The sequence below is a fragment of the Camelus ferus genome, chromosome 6 (assembly GCF_009834535.1).
Source record: "Camelus ferus isolate YT-003-E chromosome 6, BCGSAC_Cfer_1.0, whole genome shotgun sequence".
Taxonomy (NCBI): domain Eukaryota; kingdom Metazoa; phylum Chordata; class Mammalia; order Artiodactyla; family Camelidae; genus Camelus; species Camelus ferus.
Window position 1 is genome coordinate 53,259,232 of NC_045701.1, and position 25,295 is coordinate 53,284,526.

Genomic DNA, 25,295 nt, shown 5'->3' on the forward strand with positions numbered 1-25,295 from the left:
TGACATAGATGGCTTCCTGTCATCCAGCAACCCTAGGAAGTAGGTATTGTTTAAAGATGTAGAAACTGAGGCACAAAGAGGTTAGTTTTCTAACCTATGGTCCCAAAGCTCTACATGGAGCCGGATTCAAACCCAGGCAGTCCTATGGCCAGAACACACGCTCTGTGTGCCCCTGTCTCACGGAACTGTGACCATTAAAGCAGACTCAGTATTTGGAAGTAAATGCAACATGGTGTTATTATCTGTCCTGAAGCTTCCTTCTTCATCTGTTGAAAGGAGACAATACTTAGGTTTCAGAGTATTCGTAAGGAATAAACACATGCGAGAGGAGTGAGACCTTGCTACCCACTCTCACCACCACAACCACACACAAAACACAGTTTGCTTTCCAGTCTTAAGAAATTGCGAATGGTCTAAGCCTGTACACTGAAGCAAGGTAAAGCTAACATCCTCTCTCTTTTCCTTCCTACAGATTTTTGCATATATGAATGAAACCTCCCGAAAAGAAAAGTGGTACCTCCAAGCTCTTAGATTTTTATCAATTAATTCAATAATCGACCCTTGGGTCTTTGCCATCCTGAGGCCTCCTGTTCTGAGACTCATGCGTTCAGTCCTCTGTTGTCGGGTTTCATTAAGAGCACAAGATGCAACACAAACTTCCTGTTCTGCTCAGTTGAATGTCGGTAAATAGGCTGACCCTTGAGGACAGCAATTAAGGAGTGCTTATTAGCCAGCCTCTGGAAGATCATTTTGAAATGTTTCCTTGGCAAAATGGGAAAAAGTTAGATTTTAAACACACTGAAGCTACCCTGATAAAACAGAGTAAAAAAACATTTCAGCAGTGGCGTGGGCTCCAGACATGCTGACAAGGCACTTTATGGAAGGTGTCAGAAGGATCTGTAAAACCTACCCTCAGTGAGCATGTTCCATGGCCTTTAGAAGAACAACCAACAGCACTTAAGATCCAGTGCCTTTTGATTTAAGCTTTCCTGTTGAATGAGAGCATGTAGTTTTGTAATTTGTTTAAAACCCCTAAAAGTCACTGTGTTTTCTATTTTAATCTTCTAGGCTAGTACCATTATAAACATACAGTGTACAGTCAGACCAGATAAAACGTCTTACATATTCTCTAGGAAGTGGGTATGTGGAAGTAACCAAGCCTGGTGTCCCGTTATTGCTTAACAATGAGTTTGAAAATCACAGGTACTTTGTACTGTAACGTTTGTGTATGTGGGAGTAGTCTCTCGTCATGACAGTATTACTCCTGAAAGAGTGGGCTCAGCTGGTTAACATCAGCCTTTTTACCAGTCCGCCAGAAGCTGTGTGTCAGAATGTCAGGTTATTTATTTTATAATGTCCATTGTGCTACTTGTAACCAAGAAGACTAGGAATTTTCCTCTCAACAATAAATAGTAGGCTATTAAGAGAGAAAATTCCAATTAATACTCTTCATTCTATTTTCAGGGAAAGGTATATGCAGCTATGAAGCCAAATATTAGGATTAAAAACTGAAAAATCTGGTCAGTTCTTCAGATACACTGTAACTTTTAATCCCAACGTTGAGGCCATGACTAACATCCACTTTATAAGATGACTGTGTTGTAGCAAAATTCATCTATGTGTCTATATTTTTATCTAGGAAACATGGCTTGACTCATACTATATAGGAAATCATGTAACAGTGAGTCATGTCTTAATATATTTCTAAATCTAAATATTTGGGATGGTGGAAATTTGGCATCAAAATATTTCAGTGAATTTGCACTGTTTAATCATATCTTAGTTACAGTGTAAACTCATCTGAAATGTTACAAACATAAACTATAAAAGAAAAATTTGAAATTGGAATAGTATTTGATGAATCCCTGGCAAATAGCATTTTATAATTAGTGTAGATATAATAGTTTTTTAAACAAGAGATAAAACTAGAAATTTTTTTTTAATTTGGCAGGTTTTTAAAATTATGGTTGCATTGTAAATTAGAATTTAAAATATTCAATACAGTACTTGGCATTAGAGGAGTTTTTTTTCCCCTTATAGCATGTTCTTCAAAATAGTGGAACCACCTTATTTTTTTGCAGTGTTATTACAACATAGCTGTTATTTAAAAAAAAAAAAAAAGGTTAGTTTTTTCCAAACTCTCATTGAGTTGCTTACGTAAAACCATTTCCTATAAGTAGTTATCAGATTAGATCATCACTTACAAGTGATTCCAAACCAATCTAGAAGTCAGTGTATTTTGACACAATCTATGTCAAATCAGCCCTTATTTTAAAAAGAATAAATAAATGGTATGCTTTTCTACTAATTTAAACAAACCAGGCAAAATTTAACTTAGCTAAAATCTGGACGTATAAATAAATCTTCCCTGTCCATCAAGTATTCTAAAGTTAAGAAATTGTCCTAAAAAGGACTAATTAGGCTCATGGGTAATTCCTAAACATAAAATTCTGAAGTTTCTTTGAATCTGGAAGATTGATTTCTTTTATCAGATGACTTCTTTTTCCTCCAGATGAAAATGTTAACTACAATCATTTACCCTACCTCACCACCCCCAAAATTCTGGAATAATGCCTGAGAACTTAAAAAAAAAGCAAAGAAAAGCACAAACTGGGACATAATACCAATGGTGGGGACAAATGATTCATTCTGCGGGCCCAAAATATAAGGATTTAAACCGTTTATTTAAGAACTGGTAGATTTCCAGAGCTTTGTTTCTTAGTGTACACCTGTTTCTTGGACTGAGTTAAGTAATTAAATTCTGTTCTTTCATTTGCACTGACACATAGAAGGAATTAAAAGTTCCTTCCATAATAGTCATAATCTATACAGTAAAAGGAATTTTCAGTCACTTACTATTAAAGGCAATTTCAGGTAACAGAAAAAGTTACTTAGATTGGATATATAAATATTTCCTTTTTAAAAATCACATTGCATCAGACACACCTGTTTAAGTTTACAGATTCATTTTCAAGTTTAATTAAAAAAACAAATTAGCCTGGTATATCAGAGAACTAAATTGTGATGAAAGAAGACAGATTTTATTCTTTGTCCCTGACGGCCAGTGGAATGAGAAGGGGAAAAAACCTATAGTGAATTTTCAACTCAGAATGCCAGCCCTAACTTTAGGTGTCCAGAAATGGGATGGGCCAGAGCTGTCTGCCCTGAGCTGAATTGTTTCTGGATGGTTCACTGAAGCCCCAGGTCATCTTTCCCAAGAGAAAACTGGGAAATTCTGATACTAAATTGTGGCCTTGAATCTCCAAAGAGCCTGATAGGGCCTGAGTTTGCTTAGAAACCATAGAAAGCCTCCAAAAGACTTGAATCTCAAAGTGGTCTAGACCCATAGCAACCTAGAGCCGGACCAAAGCTGTGGAAACAGCACCAACCTCAAACCGCCATGCTGGTGGGCAGGGGGAGGGCAAGCCCCATCCACATCACTCCGTTCTCAGTGTGATTCAGTTCAGCTCTAGGTGCCCCTGACTGCTCATGTCAACGCACTTTGAAAGGAGGATTGTCCTCATGTGAATGCAATGTCAGCTCTGCTTTGAACCAAGAAAAAAACATCTTCAATTTATAATTTGATGACTTTGAAAGACAGGGGAAGACAATTAGCTCACACTTAAGTAGAGGTTTGTTTACTTCCCTTAGCCAAACCTAATGGTTTAAGCCAAATATAATGGTTTTCTGAATTTGAGAAAAGCCCCCGCTTGAGTCATTCACAGGTAGAGAAACAGTCTTCCCCATGAATGATCATTTATAAATGTGGACCTACAGTGCCTACTCCTCATGACCATCTTCTGCTTTTACGAGACACAACTCCATTGGAATTCCTCTCTGAGTGCACATTTAAAGCATACCTCCAATCATTATACTCATAGCTTTAGAACTGATTTTTTTAAAATTTACAAAGCGTTTGATCACCTGAAATACACACTGTGGAAATAAATGTTATTTTCAGCAATTCATAAAAGCTGTAGTCTAACTCATGCATGGGAACAAGGCCATGTATTGGGCATTAATTTTTATTTCAGAAAGTTACTTGTTTTTTCTGGTGGCTTTTGTGATTTTTACTCCAAGTAAATTTTCTTGAATTATATTTTTGTATTTCCTATAAAATGTATGTGCTATTAAAGGTCAGTTTGGGCGGTTTAATCCTGTGGTCTTTGCATTCCATTTTTTAAAATCGGCCAAGTCAAACATATCAGTGGTGATTGTAGCAGAAAGAGATGGCACACTCAGAAGGGTAACTGAGGGCTGTTGAAGGAAAGGAATAGTTACAGAGGGATGGGCGGGGTTTAGGGAGTCAGCAAGGGATGGAGAAGGGTACCTCCTTGGAAGCTGTTACGACTCCCAGGCCTGAAGGGACAAGGGAGGAGCAGTGAAAGCTCTATAAGCTGCCACCCAGCAGAAGCTGTGGCCCTACGTAGGGAAGCATGGCTGCAGCCAAACCACAGGGAGGGAGGGAGGGAGGGAGGGAGGGAGGGGACTGCCTTCCCAGGGAATCTTCCTGCTCTTCTGCCGACCCTCCTACTGGCTGAACCAGCTGTGATCCAGAGAGTGAAGGGAACCATGAAGGCCACCGTACAGAGGGAGAGGAGATTTAGAGGGCAGATGAAGAAGATCTAGCATCAGCAGGTTAATAACATCCTGTCCTAAAAATCACACCAATGCAAAAATTGAAACCACAAAGTGAGCAGCCTCTTCCTGCCTTCTACTCCAAATGGATATCCTCCAGCAAGTTTAGGGAATAGGAATCAGCCTCATCTGTATGGAAATGGGTAAAATATTACCAATGCCTCTACCAAAATATTTGCCCTAGACCCTGCCTGCCCCCCTGAGTCTCAGCACTTACATTTATCCAACCCTGGAGGCAGTTTATATGATGAAAGAGAAAGGAGCTCAGAGGAAGCATCTTTCTGCTTTCCCTGCCTGCAGCGTTACAGCGTAATAGCTCTTTCTAAGCAGAACAGGGGGATAGCCATGGATCCTGGTCTAGAAGTGAGCCCAAGCCCTTTAAGAAGGACCACTGGGGTGAGAAAAACCTCATTAAGTGCTGAGGGCAAGTTATATCCCCAAGTTTAACATAAACTGGAATGGGTCTACACAGCTATTACCAATATCACAGCTATTATCAATATAATATTACATTATTTATATTATATATTTTATTATATATAGCAATGCAGCAATTCTGTATAGTTAAAAATGCTAATAAAAATATCAAGAGAAAAGCAAATTTTAACAAAATGGGAGAAGTGGACAAAGTATGGCTCCCAGGGCCATCTGTCCCTGTTGCCCTTTCTGCTACCATAGGACCTGTCTTTCCTCCTCTTTACTCTTCCCCCTTCATCCCCTCGGGGAGCACGCTTTTCCTAGCACAGACTGTACCCTCCCCCTCCACTGGCCCTTGTCATCTCTGATGGACACACTCAAACTTCCCCCCTTCAGCAAACTCTAGATTTATCCAGGGGGATATTAAAGATGTGTCAGACTCCTGGGGGGAAAGGGTTCTCAAATGAGTTATTTAGCCTCTCTGACTCTCAGTTTCCTCATCTATAAAATTTTCCATCTATAAAAATATCCATCTATAAAATGGATAATACAATTTTCCACCTCCATAATTACTCAGAGGATTAAATGAATAAATGCCTGCAGGACATTCAGCACAGTGCCTGGACACTTAAATGCGAATAAGATTAGGGATTAGTATTTTCTTAGATACCCAGTTCAGTGGCCCTTCGGACCACTTCACACATGTCTGACTCAGATTGCTCATTCTTGGTGTGGGTCGTGGTGCTGGGGTCATGGTATCTATTAACTCTGGGCAGCTGTCAAAAATGATGATGATGATACATGTGTGGGATAAACGCCATTGTATTTCAAAGAATGCAATGAAGATGGACACACATGGGGCAATGTAGAGGTTGTATAAGCATGAAAGAGAGGAGATCAAAAGAGACAGAAAGACAGCAGGACACAAAACATGGCCCCTGTCCTCTCAGTGGAGCCAAGGAAGGCAGCGAGAGGGGACAGCACCTGAAGCGTTATTCAAACAGGGCATATTGAATGCTGGGAAACACAACTCTTATCACAAAGCTGAAACTGAGCAGATTTCATCACATCGTCTTCTAAAGATCCCTAGAGGAACTCCAGCCACGTGCTTCATTTGAGCTTTCATGTTCCTGACACCAGTGCCCAAGACCTCTAGGCAAAATGTTCCAGCTGTCTTCACCTGTGCCTTAGGTGACGCCTCGCCGTTTTGGTGCCCTCCTCCGGATCTGATTCAGGTTATCAGCGTTCATGTAACATGTGGGCCAGAAGCGAACACCGAGAAATAACCCTAAACCAGTCTTACCAGTAGTGAGTGCTGATGTGTCAGTTGCTGGCTTGACCTGGACATTATCTTTCCATTAATGCAACCTGAGATTACAAAGCTTTATTAGCAACTGGGTCATACCTTTACTCCAACAAATGAAAGAAGCACCGGCTTTCTACTTTACAGAGAGGAAAATTGGGCATGCCAGAGTGAAATGAGTTGCAAAGGACATCCTCGTAAGATGCCCTTACAATCATGGTGCCGACCTTGCTGCCTGACACCATACAGCCATTTGGTTTCTTATTATCATTTGCCTGTAAGTGCTTGGATTGGCTTTGTAGACTAAGGATGGGGAGCTTTGAACTTATCAGCCAAGCCTGGTCTTTTGTGTTAATGACTTGGCCCTTGAGACGATGTGGAACTAGGGGTCAGTGTTGGACCCTAAAGAGTCATTTTTCCCTTGAGAATGGAACTCACTGCCTTTAGTTATCAGATGATATTTTTGCTGCAATTAACTGTCCAAGACTCATCTCAGTCCTAAGAGTGTGCTTGATATGTCACGATAAATTAAACATTTAAAAAGTCAACAGCTGCACAATTAAACTTTGAAAACATAGTTGAGACTATCTTTCAGCTCTTAGAAAACTCAACATGTCCACATTGTAAAGAGCTCAGAGGAACAAGACAAAGAGCTTTTGAAAACTCAACATTAACTTTTTATGTTTTTAAAAATAAATGTCCTCATGTTACTTGTAAAATGAAAGACACAGTAACCAAAACACGGCGGGCTGAGTACTGCGGTGTGCTACCCTTTGACCTGTAAAAATGAATCTTCCTTGCGTGAGTAGGTGTTCCGATAAAAGGCAAGCTTAACTGTAAACTAGAGATTTTCATTCTCTTTACTACCTATTTTGGTGACTGAGGAGTCGGACGCCCACTTCTGAGAGGAAATGCTAGCTCAGATGTTCACATCTTCCTGTGAAGTGCCAGTTTGGAAAACTAAGGAAATTGGGGAGAGTCAAATTCCTGTCTTCTATGTGTCTTCTGTGTTCTCCATTAAGTTACAGTGAACCACAGTGGCTACAAAGAAATACTAAGTGAGGAAACACAGGTACTTTGTGTTATCAGCATTGAGGACTTTTTAAAATAATTTCTTGCCTTTAGTTGATCTACTTGAGCATGTTAAAATACTGCTATTTAATATCCTTTGTAACAGGAATTGGGGATTAAGAGACTAATCCACATGGAGGGAAAACAACCTGATCACTGTGTTTTTAAACCAACACCCTGAGAGGTTGAGTGAAGTGGTGAAACTGGGGTTGGAGTGCAGACGGCTGATCAGAGAGATCTTCCCTCTGCACAACGCTTCTCCCCTCCCGACGCCCCTCCCACCTCTGTGCCCACTGCTCGACTCCAGCCATACAGCACAACGCGGAGTGCCTGGCCCACACCAGCAAGCTCCCATTTCAGGGTCATGGCCCTGTCTGCTGTCTCTGCCGGGAATAAATGCTCTTCCCCCAGACAGCCACAGCTCACCTCTTCACTTCCTTAGCTCCTTCAAAATGTTAAGCCAGTGACACCTTCTCAGTGAGGCCTTCAGTGACCACCCTTCTTAAAATCCACCCCCTCTTACACTCTCTAGTCCCTTTACTCTACTGTATCATTTTTCAACTTGAACGACCTGAAACATATTTCAATGTTGGCATATTTATAACATTCATGGTCTGTGTCTTTGCACTAGAATGTGAGTTCCAGGAGGTAGAGATTGTTGTCTGTTTTGTTCTGATGTCCAGTGTTACAGTATCTTACAGTGGCCAGATGTTCCTTACACTTGTATCTTGTGATTGCATCTTACAGTTGTCAGGGCCTCCTTTTTTTTTTTTTTTTTTAATTAACTCAATATATTATTCTTCAGATATTCTGAAAATTATCCAATGCTATGGATCGAGCGTTATATATAAAGCTCATTTAATCTTCAAAATACCAGTATCAATTCCAGTCCAACACTATAGAGTTCATTCTATTTTTTTCTCTTTTTTATATTTCTCCAACAGTGACAAGCATGGTTTCCATTATCCTTAATGTATTTGCTTGTTTGATAAATCCCTCCATTAGTAACCAGTCTCCCATCTCCCAATAATAATAATTTATAAAATTTGAACAAAATGGAAAACAACAGCTCCCCTCCCCACAGCTCTGTCCTCCTACTCAAGCTCTCACTCCCCAATCTGACCCCAACTGCTCCACATGGACACCACCCTCATTCCACTTGGGCTCTGACAGCCCATGCCCCAACACCCCTATAAATGCATGCCCTTCTTTTCCTGCTCAGGCTCCCAATCTTGTCCCTGGGACATCCCCTTGCAAGGATGCCCTACCCTCCCGCTCAGGTGTGCCCTCCTACATCAGTTCACCCCTGGGCAGAGAGCCTCCTCATCCCCCTTGGGCTCTGATAACCCACGCAAGGCTGCCCCTCTGAGTGGCCACCCGCCTTGCTCCTCATCCTGTTCAGGCTTCTGCACCCTGATGCCAGGTCACCCTCTCCCACCGAATCTGGGCTCTGAACTTCCCACACTGGCTCACTCTCCCTGTGTGGGTAACCTCCTCACCCACTCTGGGCTCTGATACCTCACTCCACGCTGACTTCTGTGGGGACATTCTCCCTAGTCCACTAGGACTTCATCTCCCACATGGCCCCACTCACTGTGTGGACACATCCTCACCCTGCCTGGGCTCTGACACTCCACATCAGGCTCCCTTGCATGGGCTTCCCTACCCTGCTCAGGCTCTCACATCCCTCAGCCTCAGACGCCTACCTTCCTCTGCCCCACCTGCTGGGCTTGGGATTGAGTTGTTCAGAGAGGCGGGGAAGAGAAAGAGGAGGAGGAGGAAGATGAACTATTTTAAGTCTTTCAGAGATGAACAGAGATTGTGTCCTTGACATTAGCCGTTCATTCATTCATTCTTTCAACAAAAATGTGTGTGTGTGTGTGAACCTGTTATATACCAGGCACTATCCTAGGTACTACAAATACAGTGGTGATAAAGACAGGCCAGGTCCACGACCATGGAATTTTCATTCCAGTGGAATATGGTCAGAAATAGAGGGCCATTACAGGTCTCCAATTCTGATTTCTGTGAGATCAGTAGAGAGATCCCTGGGCTTGAAATCAGAAAATAGTTTAATTTTTTTTAACTTCCCCTTAAAAGCTGTGAAGGGTCTTGAGTTAGTTGTTTAACTTCAAACATCTGTTTTGTCATGGGAAAAAATGGGGACAACATCTACCTTACTGTGATATTTTGAAGATTAAATGAGCTTTATATGTAACACTTGATACATAAGAAAGATGTAGGGACTTGAGCATCTGCCCCACTCGTCTTCACAGCACCCGGACATTGGGAGGCATTCATGCGTGTCTTTTCCCAGACAGTCTCATTTTCTTTGGTCTCTGCTCACATGTCACTTCCACAGCGAAGTCATTCTTGAATTACATAAAATAAACTATTAAATATTCCCATCACCCTTTCCCACCCCCAACCTCAGTCTGTTAATTTTTCTTTATAACCCTTTACACCCTTCTCACTACCTGGCATTGTGTGTGTGTGTGAGCAGTGGGTGAAGGGGGGCGGGGTGTGCACATTTATTGTCTTCCTCTCCAAGTGGAAAAAAGTCTCTGCGATGGCAGGGTCTTTGTCTATTTCATTTACCACTAAAACAGTATCTCATGTACTTAATATTTATTAAGTGAATGAATGAATGAATGAATCTAATTGTCAGCTAGCAGTTTAGGCACAAATGACCCTAATTTTTAATTGAGGCCTAATTGGAAATATTTCCAAATAAAATATTTCCATATTTGCCACAGAGAGATTTACAAGGAAAAGATGACAACTTTAGCACAATTCATGCAAAAAGGCAAAACAAAACCAAAAAACCACAAAGTAGCCTTCACTATGTAGCTCTTAATAAATGTTTTTACAAGCATATATTTTTGTGGTATTTCTTTTCTGTTTATTTTCATGAGTGGCGGTTTTCTTCTTATGAAATATTTTTCCAGGAATAGAAGCCCACTCTATAACTTTGTACCTATGGGACCTAGAAGTCCAACCTGTGACTCTGGTCCAGAACCAATTCATTCCTAAGGCATCAGTTTCCCCACATCATTGGCTCCCTGTCTTCCCAAGGGTAAGATCCAGGCTCAAGGGTGGACTGGGCCTTCTCACTCCCTCTTCTCATCTGATGCAACCCCTGACTTCTCAGCTCCGTGCTGAGATACTTCTGGTTTCACCTCCATGCTCTGGCTCACGTTGCCCCAGGGTCAGCAGTGCCTCTCTATTCCTGTCCTGGTACACACATGTCCATTTTTAAGTGTCTGAAGAAGATATTCCTCACCACCACTTCCTGCCATGACATTAATGAAAATCAAACTAATGAGCATTATGGTCAATAATATGTTTGTAACCCTTTGCTAAAGCTCGTTAGAGCAATTAAAACTAATAGCTCCTGCTTTTTCTCTAAGACTACATATACCTGTGCAGGCGTATCTTTAAAATGTTTTCTTTTAATTTACAAAAAGGAATTCATCCCATTCCATGTCAGCTGTAGCTTGTGAGATACTAACTGTGGCAATAGGCATCTCACCAGTACCTGTGGAATTGCATCATGATCCAAATCTATGAAAGAAACTGAGTACAGATAGAAAAATATATCTCAGCCTCGTTGTTTTTTCCACTGCAAATAATCTTAAGAACAGTACCCAACTTTTAAGAAACCAAAAAACACTTTATCCTGATTTAGTCAAATGAATCTCTGTAAACCAACTGTATCGTCTTTTAACTTCGCAAGAACTTTAAATAAGGAAGTCCAGTTTGTCCTTCACAAAACTGTAGGGAAGATTTTCCAGACTATAAATTACATCTCAGAAATAATGGTGTTATACTTAAAGATACTATTTTACATGAAGTTTTCTCAAGGCAAAACAGAAAATTTAACAGATATCCGATATACATTTGCATTTCTTATGCCAAAGAGCAGTACCCCAGGGTTTAAACTAAAAGCTATGGTTTGAGTTTCTTACGAATTCAAAATAAGATCTCAAAATAGTGACATCAGCAATAAACCAGGCCAGGTACCAAACACAAAAAACTTTTTAGTCGGCTTGCACTTTAAATCTTTATCCAAAAGTTTTGTTTTGTACTCAGACTATTTATTTTGAGTGAAGAATTTTTTTTGTATATTCAATTGTTTGTTTTTTTAACATTTTTATTGATTTATAATCATTTTACAATGTTGTGTCAAATTCCACTGTTCAGCACAATTTTTCAGTCATACATGGACATATACACACTCATTGTCACATTTTTTTCTCTGTGAGCTACCATAACATTTTGTGTATATTTCCCTGTGCTATACAGTATAATCTTGTTTATATATTCTACAATTTTGAAATCCCAGTCTATCCCTTCCCACCCTCCACCCCCCTGGCAATCACAAGTCTGTATTCTCTGTCTATGAGTCTATTTCTGTCCTGTACTTACACTTTTTGTTTGTTTGTTTGTTTTTGTTTTTGTTTGTTTAGATTCCACATATGAGCGATCTCATATGGTATTTTTCTTTCTCTTTCTGGCTTACTTCACTTAGAATGACATTCTCCAGGAGCATCCATGTTGCTGCAAATGGCATTATGTTGTTTGTTTTTATGGCTGAGTAGTATTCCATTGTATAAATATACCACAGCTTCTTTATCCAGTCACCTGTTGATGGACATTTAGGCTGTTTCCATGTTTTGGCTATTGTAAATAGTGCTGCTATGAACATTGGGGTGCAGGTGTCATCCTGAAGTAGGGTTCCTTCTGGATACAAGCCCAAGAGTGGGATTCCTGGGTCGTACGGTAAGTCTATTCCTAGTCTTTTGAGGAATCTCCACACTGTTTTCCATAGTGGCTGCACCAAACTGCATTCCCACCAGCAGTGTAGGAGGGCTCCCCTTTCCCCACAGCCTCTCCAGCATTTGTCATTTGTGGATTTTTGAATGATGGCCATTCTGACTGGTGTGAGGTGATACCTCATTGTAGTTTTGATATGCATTTCTCTGATAATTAGTGATATTGAGCATTTTTTCATGTGCCTTTTGATCATTTGTATGTCTTCCTTGGAGAATTGCTTGTTTAGGTCTTCTGCCCATTTTTGGATTGGGTTGTTTGTTTTTTTCTTATTATGTCGTATGAGCTGCTTATATATTCTGGAGATCAAGCCTTTGTCGGTTTCATTTGCAAAGATTTTCTCCCATTCTGCAGGTTGTCTTTTTGTTTTACTTATGGTTTCCTTTGCTGTGCAGAATCTTGTAAGTTTCATTAGGTCCCATTTGTTTATTCTTGCTTTTATTTCTACTAGGAGAAAATTTTTGAAATGTATGTCAGATAATGTTTTGCCTATGTTTTCCTCTAGGAGGTTTATTGTATCTTGTCTTATGTTTAAGTCTTTGATCCATTCTGAGTTGATTTTTGTATATGGTGTAAGGGAGTGTTCTAGCTTCATTGTTTTACATGTTGCTGTCCAGTTTTCCCAACACCATTTGCTGAAGAGACTGTCTTTATTCCATTGTATATTCTTGCCTCCTTTGTCGAAGATGAGTTGACCAAAAGTTTGTGGGTTCATTTCTGGGCTCTCTATTCTGTTCCATTGGTCTATATGTCTGTTTTTGTACCAATACCATGCTGTCTTGATGACTGTAGCTCTATAGTATTGTCTGAAGTCTGGGAGAGTTATTCCTCCAGCCTCTTTCTTTCTCTTCAGTAATGCTTTCGCAATTCTAGGTCTTTGATGGTTCCATATAAATTTTATTATGATTTTTTCTAGTTCTGTGAAATATGTCCTGGGTAATTGGATAGGGATTGCATTAAATCTGTAGATCACCTTGGGCAGTGTGACCATTTTAACAATATTGATTCTTCCAATCCAAGAGCATGGAATATCTTTCCACTTTTTAAAGTCTTCTTTAATTTCCTTCATCAATGGTTTATAGTTTTCTGTGTATAATTGTTTCACCTCCTTGGTTAGATTTATTCCCAGATATTTTACTACTTCGGGTGCTATTTTAAAGGGGATTGTTTCTTTACTTTCTTCTTCTGTTGATTCATCGTTAGTGTTAAGAAATGCAACTGATTTTTGAATGTTAATTTTGTAATCTGCTACCCTGCTGAATTCTTCAATCAGCTCTAGTAGTTTTTGTGTGGACCTTTTAGGGTTTTCTATATATAGTAACATGTCCTCGGCATATAGTGACACTTTTACCTCTTCTTTTCCAATTTGGATCCCTTTTATTTCTCTCTCTTGTCTGATTGTTGTGGCTACGACTTCCAAGACTTTGTTGAATAGGAGTGGTGATAGTGGGCATCCTTGTCTTGTCCCAGATTTTAGTGGGAAGCTTTTGAGTTTTTCACCGTTGAGTACTATGCTGGCTGTAGGTTTGTCATATATAGCTTTTATTATGTTGAGATATGTTCCCTCTATACCCACTTTGGCGAGAGTTTTTATCATAAATGGGTGTTGAATTTTATCAAACACTTTTTCTGCATTGATTGAGATGATCATGTGGTTTTTGTCCTTTCTCTTGTTGATGTGATGTATTACACTGATTGATTTGTGTATGTTGAACCACCCTTGTGTCCCTGGGGTGAACCCCACTTGGTCATGATGTATAATCTTTTTTATGTGTTGTTGGATTCTATTTGCTAATATTTTGGTGAGGATTTTGGCGTCTATGTTCATCAGTGATATTGGCCTATAATTCTCTTTTCTGGTAGTGTCTTTGCCTGGTTTTGGTATCAGGGTGATGGTGGCTTCATAGAATGAGTTTGGGAGTATTGCAAATGGAAAAGCCGAAAAAGCAGGTGTTGCAGTACGGATTTCAGACAAAACAGACTTTAAAACAAAGGCCATAAAGAAAGATAAAGAAGGACATTTTATAATGATTAAAGGAGTGATACAAGATGAGGATATTACACTCATTAATATATATGCACCCAATACAGGAGCACCTAAGTACATAGAACAATTACTAACAGAGATAAAGGAGGATATTGATGGGAATACAATCATAGTTGGAGATTTTAACACTGCATTAACATCACTAGACAGATCTTCCAGACAGAAAATAAACAAGGCAACAGAGAAATTAAATAATACAATAGAAAAACTAGATTTGGTGGATATTTTCAGAGCATTACACCCCCCAAAAATAGGATATACATTCTTTTCAAGTGCACATGGAACATTTTCCAGGATCGATCATGTACTTGGGCACAAAAGAAACCTCAACAATTTTAAGAAGATAGAAATTATCTCAAGCACCTTTACTGACCACAATGCCATGAAACTGGAAATCAACAACAGAGAAATAAAGGAGAAAAAAAGGAAAGCATGGAGATTAAACAATGTTATTGAAAAAACTATGGGTTAATGAGGAAATCAAAGCTGAAATTAAAAAATACCTTGAGACAAATGATAATGAAAGCACAACCACTCAAAATCTGTGGGACACAGCAGAGGCAGTGCTAAGAGGGAAGTTTATAGCGATACAGGCCTTCCTCAAAAAAGAAGAACAATCTCAAATAAACAATTTAACCCACCACCTGAATGAATTAGAAAAGAACAAAAAGCCCCAAAAAGCAGCAGAAGGAAGGAAATAATAAAGATCAGAGAGGAAATAAATACAATAGAGATTAACAAGACCATAGAAAAAATCAACCAAACCAAAAGCTGGTTTTTTGAAAAAGTAAATAAAATCGACAAACCTCTGGCCAAACTCACAAAGAAGAAAAAAGAGAGAGCACAAATTAGCAAAATAAGAAAGGAAAATGGAGAAATTACAACAAACAAAATAGAAATACAGAATATCATACGAGAATATTATGAAAAACTATATGGAACCAAACTGGATAACCTAGAGGAGATGGACAAGTTTCTGGAAACATACTGTCCACCAAGACTGAATCAAGAAGAAACTGACCACTTGAACAATCTGATCACTAGAAAGGAAATAGAAATAGCAATTAAAAACCTCCCTACAAATAAAAGTCCAGGACCGGACGGCTTCACCAGGGAATTCTACCAAACATACAAAGAAGAACTCATACCAGTCCTTCTCAAACTCTTCCAGACGATTGAAAAGGTGAGTGAAGAATTCTTAACCAAAAATCAGGACCAACATGGGCACCTAACTTTGGCTGAAAAAGAAACAGAAAAGAGAAATTAGCAAATACACATATAAGAAAAGAACTTTTATTTTCATCGTGAAGAGATCATGACTGTATATCTGTTTCTAAGCATCAGCAAATAAAGCATCAGTTCATTCAGAGGATTCTTCCCCAAAAATGCAAGTGTTAATTAAGAGGATTCTTCTTTAGACTTTTCTTTGGAATGTCTTGTGAATAGCAAACATACTTGTAGAAATATTGTTTTTATTTTTTGTATCCCATGTACTTCAAAAAGGATTTGAGGAAAGTTACAACGGTAAAGCACATATGCAGCACAATAATTATACATATGTATATATAAAATGTGTAAAATTTTTTTGACCTGTCATTTGTGTTGATGACATGGTAGATATTTGTTATCTAAAACAAATAAGGAAAGAAAAAAATTCAACCATCAACTCCGAGGGACTCTGGAAAATATAATGACAACATCCAACATTGGAACATAAGAAATACTTTACAAATGAAGCTCTAATAGACTCTTATTAAAAAGTTTAAAATTTGGCCCAGTGAAGGTATTTTGTATACTGTCAAAATGACTTGATATACATAAGATGCTTTCTGATTATCTAGCAAGACAACAGTTCTGCTGGCTTTTCATTGTTGACGTAGCTAAGCTAAAACTGTTTCCCACAGTTCCCTTCTCTGCATGGTTCTGGGTTCAGGTTGGTCGCAAGAGAAATTTTTGCCAGATTTGGAAGGGAGAAGTGAAGTAGCAGCCATGTTTAACCTTAGAATGCTGGTGTTAAGTCAGGCACCACTTCAGCTCGTGCACATTGCTGTGAATTTGCTGGTTCACTTTGTTGGCACGGAAAAGCAGTGGCTGGGCCCCTAGTTTCCCATCTCCTCCCAGATCTCCTTGGAACGTTCACTGTGTGACCAACGAGGGTCACTCACATCATTGAGGAGATGGTGGGAGCCCCATTAGAGGTATCCCAGATCTCTGTTCTCCATCTCCTAGACTGGGTACAAGGGTAGTTCAGTGGTAGACTTCTCTGTATCTCCTAGACTGATAAAAGAGATCCCAGGAAAAAAAAAAAGATAATAGTGTTATTAAGATTTATTTAGTTTCTTGCTCGCTTTGGGAATATTTTTGACTTCATACCATAAACAGGGTTTGTCAGGGTGAGCCCACCAATTTCAAGAAAGCTGTCTCTGGGACCAAGGAAAACAAATGGTACAAAGATGAAGGCTCATGTCAGAGGGATCTTTGTAGAACTGACAAGGTAAACGAGGCAGCTAGTCTCCATGGACAGGCCATCCCCAGAACACTACAGGTTGTTTCATTACTCAAATTAGAGAAAAACATTCATAACTACAAAGCCAGTTGACCAGAACAAGAAGGAAATACTCTCACTGCCCTACTCTATTGGCCTGGAAGCCCAGCCAGTGCAGTTAGACGAGAAACAAAAACAGGAAGTGTGAGGACTGAAAAGGAAGAGACGTTATTTGTAAATAGTCATTGTCTGTGTGGAATATCCTATAGGCCCTTGAGGCAAATTACTAGAACGATTTTTTTTTTTAAAGTTCATCAAGTTTGCTGAGAAAAAGACCAATCTGGAAAAACCTATAGTGTTCCTATACACAAACAATGACAAATGCAAAAATATAGTTTTAAAAAATTAAATATACATCATTAAATTTTGATTATATGTAATTTTTGAATGAACAACAAAAACTACAGAGTACCTCAGAATAAACCTATCAAAAGATGTGAAAGACCTTTATGGAGATAATTATAATACTTAATTGAAAGTCATAAAAGACTGACTAAATGTAGAGATATATTATGCTTCTTAAGGGGAAGACTCGGTAATGTACAGATATCAATTCCCACCAAGTTTCTCTATAAATTCCATGCAATCACAGTCAGTACTTTTTGTGGTATTTGTGGATGTGTGGAACTTAACAAAATTATTCTACAATTCACGTGGAATAATAAGGAGCAAGAATAACCACATGTATTTTTTTTCCCTATTGCCGCTGTAACAAATTACTACAAATTTAGCATCTCAAAACAACACAGATTTATTGTCTTGGTGTTTTGGAGGTCAGAAATTTACAATGAAAATTATAGGGCTAAGCTCAAGGGGTCAGTGGGGCTGTGTTCCCTCTGGAGGCTCTAGGGGAGAACCCACCCCTTGTCTTTTCCAGTTTCCAGAGGCTGCCAGCATTCCTGGGCTTGTGGCCATGTCACTCTGACCTGTGCTTCCCTCATCCTGCCTCCTTCTCTGACTCTGATACTCCTGCCTTCCTCTTAAAAGGTCCTTTGTGATTGATTACCTTGGGTCCACCTAGATAATACAGGATTATCTCTTCTTCTCAAGATTGTTAACTTAATCACCCCAGTGAAGTCCCTTTTGCTATGTAAGGTAAAAGGGCTCCAGAGATTGGGATGTGGACATTTAGGGGAGAGAGGGTATTTTGTTTACCACACTAATGCAATTTTGAAAAAGAACCAGGGGAGAGGACTCACTATACTAGACACTAAGACTTAAAACAAAGCTGTAGTCATTTAAAATGGGAGGTACAGCAAAACATATAAACAAAGGAACTCAAGAACAGGGCTGTTACGTATGAGAACTTGTATATGACAGAGGCAATACTACAAATTGTAGGGAAAGCCACTAAACATGTTCAGACAATTAGCCCTCCAAGTAGGGAAAACAATAATTAGATCCCTACCTCACCATATACATAAAATAAATTCCAGGTAAACTATGTAGATCTAAAAATGAAGAAAATATAAAAATACAGGCAAATAATTTTGTGACCTCAGAAGGGCAATATTTCTTAAATAGATCCAAAAAGCACAAATAATAAATTGTATACATTAAAGTGTAATACTCTTACACAATAAAAAGACACTATGAATAAAGGAAAAAGACAAAGCACAGACTTTAAAAGGCCCTCACCATCCATGTAACAACAACAACAAAAGCATTAGTATTGAGAATATTAAAACGAATTATAAGTCTACAATAAAGTACAATTATATAAAAATTAACTCAAAATGGATCAAAAACTGAATATACCCTAAAACCATAAAAATCCTAGGGAAAAAAATAGGGGTAAACCTTCATGGCCTTGGATTTAGCAATGGTTTCTTAGATAAGACATCAAAAGCATAAGCAACAAAAGAAGAAAAACAGGTAAATTGGACTTACCAGAATTTACAACTTCTGTGCATCAAATGATACTATCAAGAAAATTTTAAAAACCTACAGAATGGGAGAAATATTTACAAAACATATATCTGATAAGCACCTGGTACCCAGAATTTATAAAGAGCTATGACAACTCAAAAACAAAAAGGGCAAACAACTCATTTTAAAAATGGGCAACCAACTTGAACAAACATTTCTCCAAAGAAGATACAAAGATGGCCAAAAAGCATGAAAAGATGCTTACCATCATTAGCCACTAGAGAGAAATGCAAGTCAAAACCATAATGAGATACCACTCACACCCACTGAAGTGACAATAATAATAATTTTTAAGTGGAAAATAACAATTATTGGTAACGATTATTTGTGGAGAAATTGGAACCCTTATACATTGCTGGTAGCAATGTAAAATGGTGCAGCTGTTGTGGAAGACATTTTGGGTGTCCTCAAAAAGCTAAATATAGAATTCCCATATGACCCAGCAATTCCACTCCTAGGAATGTAGCCCAAAAACTGAAAACAGAGATGCAAACAGATACTTGTACATCAGCGTTCATAGCAGCACTATTCACAATAGCCAAAATGTGGAAGCAATCCAAATGTTCGTTATCTGATGAATGCATAAGCGTAATGTGGTATAATCATACAAATCAGTGTTATTCAGCCGTGGAAAGGAATGAAGTACTGACCCCTGTTACAACGTGGATGAACCTGGAAAACATACTAAGTGAAAGACGCCAGTCACAAAAGGCCATGTGTTGTATCGTTCCACTCACATGAAGTATCTAGAGTGGGAAAATTCATAGAGATAGATTAGTGTTGCCGGGGCCTGGGTTGGGGGAGGACAGGGAGTCACTGCTTAATGGGTGTGGGATCCCCTTTGGAGTCATAAAAATGTCCTGGAACTAGATAATGATAACAATTGCTCATCATTATAAATGTACTAAATGTCACCAGTGGTCAATTTTATGCTATGTGTATTTTACCACAATAAAAAAACACAAATGATAAATTGTATACATTAAAATAATGCTCATACACAATAAAAGTCCCCATAAATAATGTAAAAAGACAAATCACAAACTCTAACACAAACCTTTGCCACCTGTTCAGCCAAAAAGCATGGAATCAAGAATATGTATAAAAAAAGAACTTGTATAGATCTACAAAAAAATATAAATAACACAATAGAAAAATGAGCAAAGACATGGTCAGGTAGTTTATAGAAGAGAGAACCTAAATGGCCAAAAAAAGTATGAAAAAACATTTGGCCTCATCAGTAATTGGGAAGATGCAAATGAAAACATATTTTGTACCATATCAGACAAGTAATACTTTAAAAGGCTGATAATACTTGGTATTAGTGAGGATGTAAGGAAATGGTATCTCTAATACATGGCTAGTAATGAACACTGGAGCAACGTTGGTGACCAATTAGGCAATAGCTGACGAGGGTGAAAATCTCTATGGTGGGTACCAGCCAGCAATTCCACCTCTAGAAGCTTACCACAGAGAGCATTGTTTTGGAACAAGATGTGTACATATCCGCTCACAATAGCATTCTTTATGATTGCCAAAAGGAGACAGGGAGGAAAGAGCTTTAAATACATGGCTAAATAAATTGTGGAATGTTCCACATCAGTTAGAATGAATGGATACACTAGATCTAAATGTTTTTCCCTGTGGATAGGTCTCAAAAACAATGCTGAGTGAATTAAGACAAATTTCAGGCTGATTTGTAGGATAAACTGATACTTGTGTAAAATTTAAAAACATACAAAAGTGAACCAAACGTTGCAATCAATGCAGACGTCTGTAGTAAAGGTACAAAATCTTGGAAGGAAGGAATACCTAGGAACTTTCCAATGGTCTTTGTCTCTGCAGATGGAAGTGGGCGAATTGAATGGCATGAAAGGGATATTGTCTTTAATTTTTATGTCTTGAAAAATCTGGAGCAAATAAAACACATTGTTAATGTGAGTTAGGTCTGAATAGTGGGCACCTACTTTGCTTTATTACCTTGCAGGCTTTGTGAGTCTGAGAATTTTCCAAATAAATTAACCAATGGTCTGTTAATGTGGAGAAATAAAGTAAGATGCAAATTTGCAAAGACTAAAAGTACGTAAGTGTGTATGTAGATTTTGCTGTGGTGGGAAAATTGACTAAGAGTGTGTGTGTGTGTGTCTGTGAGAGAGAGAGAGAGTTGTTCCAAGCAATGGAAGCAGCCAGGTTCTGTTTTTTGAAGAAGAGCCCTCATAAGGACAACTTTGGGGACACCACTCCCCAGTCAGAGGTCAGAGCTCCCTGGGCAGTGTGGTGCCCGGACACTTGTGCGTTTGCCCAGGACAGTGTGTGCTGCTGTTAACTCAGGGCACTTCCTGTTGCTCTCCCAGAGAAGGCAGCCAAATGACAAATCCAGAACAAAAACTATCACCTATTACTGGCTCTCCCCATATTTTTCATAGACCCCAATTTCATTAATTTGCTTATTGACTTAAATCTGATATGGAACATAATGCCATTGGTTTGATCAGACATAGTTTTTTAGATTTACCTTAGCTATGATAATTACAACTGGGAAAAAAAGTGATCACCAATTACTTTAAAAGAAATTTCTGTTTTTCTTTTTTGGTGGGGGAGGGGGTCATTATATTTATTTCTTTTTACTGGAAGTACTGGAGATTGAACCCAGGATCTCTTGCATGCTAAACGTTCGCTCTGCCACTGAGCTATACCCTCCCAACTTCCAACTATTTACTTTTGAGTCCATTTCCTGACACCAGCTCATGTTTTTCTGAAGGATAACAAATGGAAAATGTTACCACCACTTACTTAATAGGGGACCTGCTGTTGCTTTTCTGGGCTAGATATTCTGAGTTACCATTCGAGCAACCATACAGGAACGACAGCTTCTTAACAAAGGGGTGAAGAGGTCGAGCGGCCCATGGTTGAGATCTCTTTCTCGCTGTGCTGCGTCCAGATCTCCTGCCTGCTCAGCACGCAGGAATGCTTGATTTACACGCTACTTTTTGGAACTAATAAACACTCCTTCTTCATGCAGGGCTAATTGGCAAAAGCCCTGACTTAGTGTTCTTGAGTTTTTTGAACCATACTACAGGAGATAGAGCAGGGAATTCTGTTCCTAAGAATTACCACAAATTTATAAATATTGCGTGTCGGTAAATGTGACATTAAGATGGGAGTTCTGTTTGGTCACATTGGTGACTGTTACTTGCACAACAGGCTTTCTGAAAGAAGGAGAGAATACTTATTCCTTAAGCAGGGTACACGATAAAATTCATAATCTTTTTCATTCATCTCATCATCCAATTTTTTCTAGAACACAACCTTCCTTGTGAGAATATAAACTTCTTGACGGCAAGGACTTGGTCCAACTTATTTAGCAGGGGACCTGGGACCTAGTGGGTATCTGCTGAGAATAGTGCAGACGTCAGATGAGCACATGGATCATGGACTGCCTTACTGAACCAAAACACAAGAAACATGTTTTATCCTCTGGTCTTAGAAGATCAAATCAGATAACTACAACAAAAAAGAACTGAAAGTACTAGGATTCAAATCATCCTCAGTCAATCAAAACCATCTTTTACATAAGAAGAAATCATAAGTACAGAGGTTGTGATTTTGAAAAAAGATAAATCTCACACCAAAATCTGTAATGATAAATAGCTCTTAATTAATCTCTAAAGACTAATCCTTTACCATGAAGGAAAAGGACCAAGATATTCATTTTTATGTGTCTATGTACACATACTTAGAAAACAGAAAGCACTTACTTTCTTTTATAACCCTAAAGCTTCTAAATTTTATGGTGGTTGGGCCTTGGTACCTAAGGGAGACTTTCTTTGCTAGGCAGCCTGTTAGGTCGGGTGTGTAAATTTGGGTTTAAGCAAGGTGGCAGAGCTAAGTAGTTCTGTGTAATAGCAGAGAGGAATTTGCAATCTGGAGGGGGTCAATGCACAGCAGAAATACTTTTGAAAAAGAGCCTGAAACACTGGGTATGCTGCATAGAAGAAAGATCAGAGAGAAAAACCCCTGTGAAGACATGGCCAAGGACCAGAAAGGACCTTTGGGAAACAATTGTCTAATTAGTGTTTAAGCTGTTTGTTATGGGATTTATGACATAAAATACCTCCCCCACCTCTTGAACAAAACCTTCAGTTTCTTTTCCTTAATACTTTTCTGTGTGACTGAATTCTATTTAAGGATCTAAGAGATGTGCTGAGTTTTGTTTCTGGGTTTACATAGAGCAAAAGAAAGAGAGGACATCTGGACCAAGGAAGGAGAGAATGACAGTGCAGCTGACTCCCTGTTATACTACAGTCGCCTGCTAACTGGTCCCCTTACTTCTGCTTTTGTCAACCATACATACCCTGTGCTGGCTCATGGTCTCTTCACATAGCATCCATAGTGACCCTTAGAACTCCAGATCAGATCACGTCCCTCCCATGCTTAAAATTCTCCAACATTTGTCCACCCTGCTGAGAACACAGTTCTCCTTCACCATGGCCCACAGAGCACTCTGTGATCCTCTCCCATTCTGATTCCATCTCAGCAGCACCAGCATTACTTTTGTTTCTCAAATGTCTTTGCCACAGAAGTATTCTTCCTGGTGTGTTCTTCTTCCTCCAGATCCTTGCATGGCTAGCTCCTTTTTCTGATAAGACCTCAGCTTGGATGCCACTTCCTCAGAAAATGGTTCCCCATTCTAATGCAGCCATCCTTCCACTCAAGGCTCTCCATCACATGACCCTGCTTTATTATCTTCAAAGCGCTTATCACTATTGGAACTCATTTTTCTTCACTTCTGTATTTTCTGCCTATGTTCCCCAGAATGCATGATTAATAAATGCAGAAACTATATTGTTCACTACTTTATCCCAGGACATTGAACAATGCCTGGCACATAGTAGAAATTCAGTAGACACTTGCTGAGAGGCAGGGTAGTATAGTGGTTAAATATCTGAACTCTGGGCATCAGACAGCCTGGGTTTGAATTGCAGAGCTACCACTTACTGGCTGTGTAAACTTAGTTTACTTACTTAACCTTTCTGTTTCCTCACCTGTAAAATGAGATAATGATAATAACATTTGCCCCGTAAGGTTTTTCTGTGGATTAAATGAGTTAGTATATCTTAAATGTTAAGGAAAATTCCTGGTACATAATAAGCACATATGGGCTAACTATTATTCATTTGCTCTGATCTGCCCTTAATTTCTTATGCATAGGCAGAAAAAATCCTTTATCCTCAGACTTTTTTTTTAACTTCATTAACAGCCAGCAACATATACCAAATGATATATATACTTTCCACTCCTCTTTAAAGAACCTAGACACTAATCAGCAAAGTGGCTGGACACTCCCACTTTGTGGTTGGGCAAATATCCCAAGAGCCCATGGCATTTGAGGTCACAAACTTTACAGAGAGTTAGAGGCTCTCAGGAGCTTGAGAGTAAGGCCTCAGCATCCTTTCCTTGTAAGCCCTCAGAGCATGCATGACTCCTGTAGGTGTAACAGTCGGTTAATTTCAAATATGTTCTTACTAGGATGGAGTGAGGCCTGCCACACTTACTATAGATCTGTCCCTCACCAAAAAGTGAGCTTCATGTTAGTGGGGTTGCCAGATAAAATATAGGACACCAACTATTTTGAACTTCAGATAAAATCATTTTTTATCTGAAATTCAAATTTAACAGGGTGTCCTATATTTTTATTTGCTACATCTACACACTGGGCTCTGAAGGGTGACCTGATATCAGGAGGAGACTTTGCAACAGACAGATCTGGGATCAAATCTGCATTCTTGGATGTGGTATGGAAGCAACTCTGAGAAAGTTACTGAACTCTTACTGAGCTTCAATTTCCTCATCTATAAACAAACCCACCTCATAGAGTGTTTATGAGGCTCTAATGAGGTAGGCTTTGCAAGAGTATTTAGCAGAGTGCCAGAGGGCTGGATGAATAGGAAACTTGCTAAAAACATTCATCTTCCTTCCTACTCTTCTGGTACTTTTGGTCTGATCTCTGGCTGAGATGCTGAGAGCCAATTTTTCCTAAGATAGTTAGAATCAGCCCTAAGGGCAATTGAATTAAGGATATAAAATTATATTTAATCATTACCTTCCCCTGTATCAATTACATTTTGCCACAATAATGCTGTGTAACAAACAACCACAAAACCTCAGTGGCATTCAACAGTAAATAACATCTCTTCTTGCTCATGGGTCTAGGGGTTGGCTCAGCAGTTGTGCTAATCTGAGCTGGGCTAGTGGTGCTCACTTATGCATCTGTGGTCACCTCCCAGGTTAGCTGGGGACCAGCTGGTTAGGATGGCCTCAGCTAGGATGACTTTGTTCTGTGCTCCATGGGCCCTTATCCTCCAGAAGGCTGGCCTGGGCCTGCTCTTATGACAGGGTTAAGGCTCCAAGAGAAGAAGCAGAAATATGCAAGTGCTTTTACAAAACCATTTGCATTAAGTTTGCTATTGTCCCATTGGCCAAAGCAAGACATATGGCCAGCATCAGATCTG

At 39.1% G+C, this 25,295-nt stretch overlaps 1 protein-coding gene across 6 annotated transcripts in view; it reads left to right on the top strand.

The window, feature by feature from the left end:
* Nucleotides 1-25,295, top strand: part of PTGER2 (prostaglandin E receptor 2) — a 99,839-nt gene that overhangs the window by 12,425 nt on the left and 62,119 nt on the right. Inside the window, exon 2 of one of the 6 annotated variants that reach the window (XM_006185432.3) lies at nucleotides 473-4,155. The exons of the other annotated variants lie outside the window; for them this stretch is intronic. Coding sequence (XP_006185494.1) covers nucleotides 473-691 — 219 coding nt within the window. The 3' untranslated portion in view covers nucleotides 692-4,155. Of the gene's footprint in view, nucleotides 1-472; nucleotides 4,156-25,295 lie in introns of those variants that run through there. 6 annotated transcript variants of the gene reach the window in all.